The sequence below is a fragment of the Micromesistius poutassou genome (assembly GCF_964030765.1).
Source record: "Micromesistius poutassou genome assembly, chromosome: 9".
Classification (NCBI taxonomy): domain Eukaryota; kingdom Metazoa; phylum Chordata; class Actinopteri; order Gadiformes; family Gadidae; genus Micromesistius; species Micromesistius poutassou.
The window spans coordinates 2,517,198-2,527,186 of NC_140279.1; the positions used below are offsets into that span (position 1 = coordinate 2,517,198).

General features: G+C 49.4%; 1 protein-coding gene across 2 annotated transcripts in view; it reads left to right on the forward strand.

The window, feature by feature from the left end:
- The window catches only part of faf1 (Fas (TNFRSF6) associated factor 1), a 58,623-nt gene that overhangs the window by 45,613 nt on the left and 3,021 nt on the right, over positions 1-9,989 (forward strand). For both annotated transcript variants that reach the window (XM_084472642.1, XM_084472643.1), the window contains exon 18: positions 3,085-3,300. In XM_084472642.1, the coding sequence (XP_084328768.1) occupies positions 3,085-3,300 (216 nt within the window). The remainder of the gene's footprint in view (positions 1-3,084; positions 3,301-9,989) is intronic.

The window sequence follows — 9,989 nt, forward strand, 5'->3', positions numbered from 1 at the left end:
CATTCTGTTTCCTACATAACCCCAAATCAAGTGGTGCATTTTGTAATGTGTGATGTTTATAATGGTGCTAGTGATTGGCTCCTCTGTTCAGTACTGTGGCATAGCAAGTATCAAACAGAGGTTTGATGTGGGTACATAGAACGCGCTTCCCCGTTCTACGCCGTGTTCCTTAGCGTTGTATTGTGAACTGTTTGCATTTCGAACACAACGTGCCACTCACACGGTAGCGTTGGCAGAGCCAGCAGTTGTTTATCCAGTGTATTATCCTCTGTCACTGCCACCAGGACAGCAGAGTGAGACAAATATATTGCAGTATCGCAAAAAACCTTTCAGTCGCTAAACCACATTTGTGTTGCATCTGTGGTGTAGGTGCACACACACACACACACGTTCAATTAAGTTATTGTTCTGTTTAAACGCTGCATATTTGTACAGGGTTCATATTGAAGCGCAGGTGGACAAACGACTTTGTACAATTTGTGTGTACGGGCTGACGCACATACATACACAGACACATGCACGCTTACACATACATGGCCACACACATGCATAGACAGTCTTAAGTAAACACACATGCACTCACAACAATAATTGCATGTGAACAGGACACACACATACACGCACACACATGCACACGCGCATGCAGAAAAGAAAAACAATATTGTCTGTGAAGATGGCACCAGTATAATAATGGTCCTTTAGTGGTACAGTGCAGCCCTGGCTGATTGCTGTTTGCTCAGCAGCAGCTAGCCTTGGGCCACTGAAAGGTATCAGGTGACCTAGCTCGCTCAGGTGATTTGTCTCCAAATTTAAAAAGACGACAACAAAAGGCTGCCTTCTTAATTATATCACTGTTGTCCCCTAGGTTAACTCGTGTGTATGCATGCATTTGTGTGTGTGTGTGTGTGTTTTTTTTAACAACAAAGGACACTATAACCATCACTATGGTTATAGTGGTTATCACCGCTATGTCATTCTTATTTATGTCCCTGCTCCCGTTCCAAACTCTATGGTTTCTATGGTTTCCCTGGTCGGAAGTGGTAGCGTTATGCTACACTGCCGACGTCCACGTGGGGTTTAGCGACAGCTGTCTCTGGGAGGCTGGACAATGTTGGCCTCTGTGGGTCATCATAACCGTGGCTCATGACCTGCAGGGAGAACTAGCCTGTGCTGTTCCACCTTGGAGTGCAAGTCCCCATAGTGATAAATAAGTGGATGAACAACAACATCCAGTTTGTTCTTATGACCACTGTGAGTTAGCTAACGAACAGTGGTCCTAAGAACAAACTGGATGTTGTTGTTTTTTCAGTAGTAGTAAATACAAATAGACACTGTTTTCAACACCTTCAATTACAATCATGATAACTAACCATTTCCTCTCTGAGAGCTGTTGAGGCAGGATAAAACCTTTTTAAATATATTTCTCATGTGTAGAAATACAAACTTTTTTGTCATATATTGTTTAAAGTTTTTCTTAAAAAAAGGCAATATTCAAGCTCACACTATACCCTATAGTGTGAGCTTGAATATTGCCATTTTTTTCTGAAAAACTTTAAACAATATATGACAAAAAAGTAATATATTAACGTCTTTGACTGTTGTGAACAGTCAAAAACATAAGCAGTCGCAGGAGAGACCAAAGTGCGACTGGGAATTAGAGTTCGGTGCTTGTGTACCTTTGTGCAACGCAAAGGAAGATGAAAGTAATAGTAGATGAATTGAAGAGTGTGTCAGTGTGTGTGTGTGTGTGTGTGTGTCCATACCTCCTACGTGCACGTGCACCCCCAGCCATGCAAATGTTTTTGTGTTTTTGCAGCCATGTGCCCATGTGGTTTGGTGTCACTTTATTTGTCTGTGTGTGGGCGTGGCTGGGTGGTTCTGCTTCTTCCGCCCCCTCCCCCTTTCTGTTTGCTCTGTCTGTGGTTAGCCTGGTGGCGCTAGCAAGGTGAATAAACGCCTGGAGGGATGGAGCCATGCATGCTTCTTTGTGTGTGTGTGTGTGTATGTGTGTGTGTGTGTGTGTGTGTGCTCCCCCCCCCAGCCTTGTGGTGTTTTAAGTAGGGACGCTTGCACTGTCATCTGTGCACACGTGTGTATGTGGTTGTCTTTGTCTCAATGTGGTTTTGTGTTAACCTTCCGAGTGCACCCTCCTGTGTGTGTGTGTGTGTGTGTGTGTGTGTGTGTCCCAGGGGTCTCCTTTATCTCAGTCAGCATCAGCCAGGGTACCTGGGGGATGTGTCATAGCTGGGCGGCACGCGCCCTGCCCTGCCCACCAGCACACCAGAAGCTGCTAATGAGCTACTGTTGTACACTCTTATGAAATATAATTGCATTATGGTGTGTAAATAAAGCCGGGGCCTGTTGTCACAGCATATGCTCCCCGGCTGGCCCAACACGAACAACAAGCTGGGGGAGGGAGCGGTGGGGGTGGCAGGGACAGCCAGGGTGGAGAGAAGGCCAGAGGGAGATGTTAGGAGCAGGGTCTCTGAGACGCTGGAGAGTTGATTGGCTTTGCCGATGGAGGGCACGGTGGATGGTGGAGTTTATGTGGTGGCTAAGCTGCCATTGATAAAAAATTAAAACTGTGGTTCGTTTTTTTTTTTTGTTTAATGTCGATAATGGACAAAAGATGGTGTGCAAATATTTAAACAGAATAAGATCAGTCACCCAGCACAGTGTTTAATAACTGTTGAATGATGCATCGCAGGATGAGCTAAAATTCGTATACATTGGCCATATCAACCAGATATTATGGTAGTGCTCAAAAACATTGCAACTTCAAAAGTATTCAAATTTCAAACGCATCATTTTTCATAAGGTGTTTTGCGACCTGTTGTCGATGTCCACCTCTTCTACTGCCCTTCATCAAACCTTCTCCTGCCCTCTGCTGCTCCTCTCTGACGTTTCAGAGTTCATACATTTGCTAGTCGAACCACCAGCTGTTGCGATATCGCCCAAAAACATTGCAACTTCAAAAACATTCAAACCATCACTATCCACCAGGTGCTTCATAAGGTGCTGTTCCCCTTTCCTCCCGTCCTCCCTCTCATCCTCTTCCGTCCTCTCTGCTCCTCCTCCTCCCAGGCGATCCGTCTGTCCCTGGAGCAGGCCCTGCCGCCGGAGCCCACCCAGGAGAAGAGCGAGCCAATCAGCAAGCTGCGTATCCGCACGCCAAGCGGCGAGTTCCTGGAGCGGCGTTTCCTCGGCAGCTGTAAGCTGCAGGTCCTCTTCGACTTTGTGGCGTCCAAGGGGTACCCCTTTGAAGAGTTCAAGCTGCTCACCACCTTCCCGCGTAAAAATGTACGTAGGACGGCCGTCAACGCTCGCACGCAACACGAACACGCTTTTCCACCCCCGACGCACTCGACGGCGCTGTGGGCAGGGTTAGAGGGGGTGTGAGGAGAGACTGCGGGATTTTAAAGAAGATACAACTCCAAAATAACACACTCTCCGCTCTCCACCATTGAGAGGATGACGCTGAGTGCATGACTGTGCTTGACGGGCAGGATTTCTATGGTTGACCGTTTAGGGAAGAGAGGCCTTGATTGGTCAGCTCTTAAATGGATGGTAATCCTACCTGGCGTCTCTGCTGGAGAGTTCCACGGCTGTAATTGGCTCCGGTGTCCCAGCCCGAGAGCAGACGTCCGCCCGGCTGGGCCTCCTGGGCCCGGATTGTGAGGGGGGGGGGGGGGGGACAACGGGCCCCGCCGCTGAGGGGAATGGCTCTGTACCTGTCGCCGGGCCCCAATGCTGTACTTTTGCTGTATGTTTGTGTTATGTGTGTGTGTGTGTGTGTGTGTGTTAAGTTTTTTTCACTTGTGTGGTTGTTGATTCTGTGTGGGGCGGTGTGTGACAGCGGGTGCGTTCCCCACGTCTGTGTGTTTGTTTACCCGTACCTGCGGAAAGGATCGGTTAAGCCAAGCGCTAAATCCAGGCGCACCTGCCCGGGTGTATATATTGGGTGAATATTAATTAGTATCAGCCCATTGTGTATACATTACACTCTGTCAGTGTTAGGATACAGTTGTCAGCACTAACGGGAGTATTCTCTATGGCTCGCGCTGCAGCCAGGCGACTGCAGCCTCTCATTAGAGGGCCTGGGCTGCAGCACTCTGCTGCTGGCTAATGAGCACTGCTTTAACTACATGCTTAATTAGCCTTGCTGCTGGAAACAAAAATGAGATTTCCATTAATCAAGGGGGGAGTTTGCGCGCGCATGCAAGCGTGCGTGTGTGTGTGTGTGTGTGTGTGTGTGTGTGTGTGTGTGTGTGTGTGTGTGTGTGTGTGTGTGTGTGTGTGTGTGTGTGTGTGTGTGTGTGTGTGTGTGTGTGTGTGTGTGTGTGTGTAGGCCTGCCCAGGCAGTGTGCCATGGCGGTCTGCAGGGAACACTAGGCGCATAAACACCTCAAACTAACACACACGCAGTCACATCGCCGCCGCACACTCTCGCCCCGGCGTCGCAATCAGCCACTTCAACACATCCACAAATATTTTCAAGCGACAACATGCCTCGCTCACAACTTTGTCACTTAAAGGATTCACAGTTGTCTCTTTATAATCAAGAGTAAACATGTGTTTGAGACAGAGATAAAGATGTGTCTGCATCGCAGGAGGAAATTCGGGGCAGAAACAGGACGGCGGGCTTAGAGGGGGGGGGGAGAAGGCAGCGGGATGGGGACGCTGACGCTGCAGAACGGGGGCGAGAGCGGGAAATCCTGAAAAGAAAACATTTATTTTAGAGATACATTCTGTGAGTATGGAAGAACAAATAAAAACAACAAGCGGAGGGAAGCGGAGGGAAGCAAGTTGCTTCCAGAAAACAAAAGGCGAGAGATTTGGGGGATGGCTGTGGGGGGGGGGGGGGGGGGGGGGCGGGGGGAGGGGAGGCGGGGACCGGGGACGGTGCGGAACACAGGCCTCGCGTCTAATCCGGCAGCTCTGTAATGTAATTAAATGAGAGGGGAGCACAGGGGAGCCTTCATCCACTCCAGACGCTCCCCCTGCCGAGCTGCCAGCATCCCAGGATGGCGGATCCACCACTATTGCATTTCTCAGACGCCACAACTGTTGAAACCTTCCCTTTTTCAGCGGCTTCGCTCGTGTTTTGTTTGCTTTGGGTTTTTCGCAGTGTTGCCTTCTTCTTCTTCTTCTTCTGCTGAATTGCCATTACTGTTGTCTTCAGTATTGCGGCACAAGAAAGAAAAAAAAAAAGAGTGGATGTGACTGAAATACGCCCCCCCGTACCCCAAAATAACGCTCGACGAGCAGGAGCACCTTGCCACACAAACAGCCGGTTCCAGTGTGTGTCAAATAGATAAAAACTAATAAATGATGAAATGGAAATCGATCGAGTTGTTCATCAAACGCATGCCAAAACAACGCGATTTCCCTCCCTAGATTTGCGCCGTGGCAACTCCCTGTGTGTCGCCCGGTGGGGGACTATAATTACCCTGGTTTTGGATGCCGTCTCCTCCTCAACATTTGGTTGCGAGCGGCTTAGCTCCTCGCGGCACTACAGCAGCCTGTACACTGGCAGCACGTGTAGCCGGCTTTGTTGTGCCCCGCTAACTTAGCCTCTCTTAGTGCCGGTGGCGGTCTGCTACTCTGAGGGACCACTGCAGAGGGAGAGTCTCACTTAACCCCCTCTTCGGGCCGCCCCGGGGCGCCCCCAGCCGTCATGGTGGATGCGCGGCAGTAATTCAGCATTTATGAATGGGGATGAGGGAGAGATGGTGTACAATTGGCCCAAATATGGGCGTGGAATATAGCTGACAGTTGAGGGACTTATACTTTTTTTTTTTTTTGTGACGCCGCCAGATTGGGATATAAATAAAACGTGCCGTAGCGCTAATAGTATTGCAGAGGCCTATTAGCCTGTCCTCTTTAGACTAGCGAGTGAGCGTGTTTAGGCGCCATGAATCAGACCCGGGCTCATTATTCCCCCCTTCACAGTTTTCTCTCCTCGCCCGAAGCAGCTTCTGTGACAACCCAAACACGGTCTGAGCAGCATATTATTCTTGGTACTGTGATACTGTACCCTCTTCCTGGTTTCCCACTCTCCTAATCTCTCCTCCAGCTCCGTCTCAAACAAATGTTTGAACTGTGCAAATTCAGCCAAATGCTTCTTAGACAAAACTTAAGATGTGGGGAAAATAAACAGAGCTGTTCAAAAACGACCAAGCGTGGTCTGTGGATGTCTGTGAGATGGATTTCACATCTGCACCGAAACCGGTTGTTGGATTTTTTTTTTCATTCTGAAAGAATTATGTTTCGCAGAAGAACTATTGCAGTTTATTGGTAAAGTGGTTTGGATCCATCCATCCCCCTAATATCCTGTTTGAGGCATCAGACCCACACACCTCCTCGATGACACCGACGCAGACGTCCCTGGCTAGGACAGCAGGTAATTGATAAAAGGCCTGCCTGTGTGCACGTGTACAGGTGCACTCGCCTCTTTGCGAGAGAGAGAGAGGCAGATGCCTTCGGGTCCAATTCCTTCCCTGAGGTCAGAAAGCGGTTGTCCCCCGGGATCTCGGTCCTTCTAATCTGCTCCTCCTCCTCTTGACTTTCCCTCTCTCGCCGGCACTTTTCCCTCCCATGTCTCTGGGCCTCCTTCCTCCCCTCCTGGTCCTGCCAGCTCCACTCCTGCTGTCCTTCTCCTCCTCCCCTCCTCCCCCCTCCTCTTTTCTCAATTAGTGTTTTGTGCTCCTTCTTTTATTTCATTAGCTCTACACTTCTTTCCCTCCTCCAGGACTGGCCGGCTGATCCCTCTCTTTATTCTCTCTCCCCTGGCTCTCCTGGTGTCTCTTTCTCTCTCTCTGTTCTCTCTCTCTCTCCCCTGGCTCTCCTGGTGTCTCTTTCTCTCTCTCTGTTCTCTCTCTCTCTCCCCTGGCTCTCCTGGTCTTGTTCGCTCATTTTCTCTCGCTCCCTGTCTTCCTCTTTTCTCCTCTCTCTCTCGTTCTCTTTCTCTCCTGGCTCTCTTGGTGTGTGTGTCTCTCTCTCCCTCTATTCTCCTCTCTCTTTCCCTCGGCTCTCCTGGTGTCTCTCTGCCCCTGTTCTCCTCTCTCTCTCTCTCTCTCCCTCCCTCGGCCCCCCTGCTCCCAGCCGGTGCCCGGCCCAGGCAGCCGTCTCTTTGATGTGCGGCGTCCTAATCTGTCCTGTTCAGCGGTGTTGTGTTCACGCCCCGGCGCTACGTGTTGTCATCGCTGCTGGCAGCGGATAATGATCTCCCACTGCTTTTGTAATTGGCCAAATAAACACTTGACAACACTAGTTTTAAAAAAGACAAGTTATTTGGTTTTAATTAACATAGTCAGGGCCTGTAATGGCTTCATTAAAAATGCGTTATTTCAGCTGCGCGTTTGATTAAGTTGGAAACGGGACATCTTTCAGGAGGGCTGTGTTTATTTTCTCTTTCTCTTTGCGCGAGCCGTACTGTTCCTCCCCCCCCCCCCCCCCCACCCGCCCCCCTTCTGTTATCAAAGTGTTTTTTTCATTTGGATAAGGCAATCTGCATTGGCGACGCTCATTTCAAAGTTCCCTGTGAGTGTTAATGATGTGATGGGAGCCGTGAGGAGATGTGCCACCGCGTTGTGGCTATTAACCGAGGTGATATTATTAGCGCGTTATTATATTGTGAAATGTGATGACGACTTGTTTGAAATATATATTTAATTATTGGGGGAGATTATTACTGTTTTTCAATCCAAGAATTGACAGGTCTCCTTTCCATAAGTTCCAGGTTTTAAAGTTGGAACTTGCGGTGGTAGAATCTTTAGTGACTGTAATTGTATTGTTGTTTCCTTGTTGGTTATTCAGGCCGCACACAAACGCTGGAATCAATTCAGATTTCTAAGCGCCTCAATTATGATCTATTTTTAATTATTTAACTGTGCCGATGGCTCACAGGCTGTTCCGAGTTTACCCGGACTCTTTGAAAATCACGTTTTCTTTAATTAGTCGCTGCCGACAATTTCATAATTCAACAAGTAACGGAGTGATTTAATCCAAATGGGTTGATTGAAATGATATTGACTCAAGGTCAAAACAAACGGGGGAAGCGGGCGGGCGAGATTGTGTCTGTCTGGTGTGTGTGTGTGCGTGTGGCCGCACGCGGAGGCCCACACAGAGAAGAGAGATATGGCTTAGGCGGAGCAGGGGGGAAAACAACAGCTTTGTTTGTTGACAGATGCCTCCATGCTTATGGTCTGTTAATTGGATAACAATGTAAACAATCACCGATGGTACTCGTCTCCTGTGTCAGTGTGGCATCTTGTTTCCCTACTTTCATTTTCTTAGTCAGATGCTCTCACACACACACACACACACACACACACACACACACACACACACACACACACACACACACACACACACACACACTTTCCACAACCACCAACACCACCCCCACCAACACCACCCTGCGCTATCCCCACCCACCCCCTTACCTCTCCCAGTACCCAAGAGTGCAGCCCAGTTACAGGCATTCACACCAGATTTGACTTGTAGCTTGCATGCATGGATACATACATGCGCGCACACACACACACAATAAAAAAAGGCAAACACTTGTGTGACACATGTGCGCACACACACACACACACACCAGCCCGCTCCACCCCCAAAGCCTAATTTATCCCTACCTGATGCTGTGGTGTCATAACAGCCTTTCAGGTTCATTAACATGGCAGCCATTTGCAATGCACCACTCCTGAGGTGGGAAAAAACAAGAGCCCGGCAGCTGGGTAGGTAGTTATCACCACGGCCGGGACGGATTCCCGTCGCGGTGCGCGCACACACACACACACACACACACACACACACACACACACACACACACACACACACACACACACACACACACACACACGCCAAGGTAAGATGTGTGTGCGCGTGTGTCTGCCACGCACTGAGATCCACACACACGGTTTGACGATCTAAGGACCCCCCTCCCCCCCCCCCCCCCCCCGTGTGCTGTGATGAGGCGGTTCACTAGCCTGGGCTGCGTTAGGGTGAGGGCGACAGCCCCGCCCCGCCACCGGGCTCCTTAGGACCCCGCTGAGGAGTCAAAGAGCCTCAGTGACACGTCGAAATGAGGACGCACGGGTGAAAGGGAAGGAGTCAAAGACATCCAGCACGGGTGTGACATTTCCCCGCCCTCATGGGAGTCCCAGAGGTGACCCGGTGCGCATATCTCTCTCTTCCCCCCGTCCATCCCATCTACTGGTTATTTTCTTCTCCTCGTTTTAATCCGGTAATGGTGTTTATTTTTGGTTGTTTGTCGTTGTCTTTTGAGCTGAGGATCGTGTACGTCCATGAGTGTTAGCTTAGATTTAGATCGGATCTGATTGGTCTGATCTGGTGTAATCTGGTCTCGTCTAATTGATCCCCCCCCCCCAGGGGCGGGGGCAGCCGCTGAAGCAGCAGAATACAGACACGGTCGTAATGGCGGTGGGATTCGAGCAGGACATGTGCCTGGAGAATAATATACATGGGAAATATAAACAAAGACAGAAACGTTGGGAAAAGCCACTGAGACAATGTGAGTTTGAGTCATAGAGAAAAACCAAAGCAGTGTTTTTAAAAGCTGAACCGGGCCCTTCTCTTCCTTATCTATGTGAGAAATCGGAATATGTCAGTCATCCCTGACACTTGATTCTAGAGCCCAGACTCTGACTCCAACCTCGTTCAACATCTTGATAAGCGATTATTGCGTTTGTCTGATCCGCAGCCGTTCACACACGGATCTGTGTCCACACGCGGTCATCTGCTACCACTCTTACACATGATATTGATCTGAACATGTCCTCATGGTTTCACCTCACGGAGTCAGCAACTTACGCCCATATCCACACGTACGTAAGTGGCTGATGGCTTCACTGTCACTGTACACAAAAAGGCAAGCAGGGCCATGAAAACAATGTGTCTTGTATTGAAAGCAACATTATCTTAAGTGTGTTTTAGGCGGAGGGAGACCCTCTACCTAAAAC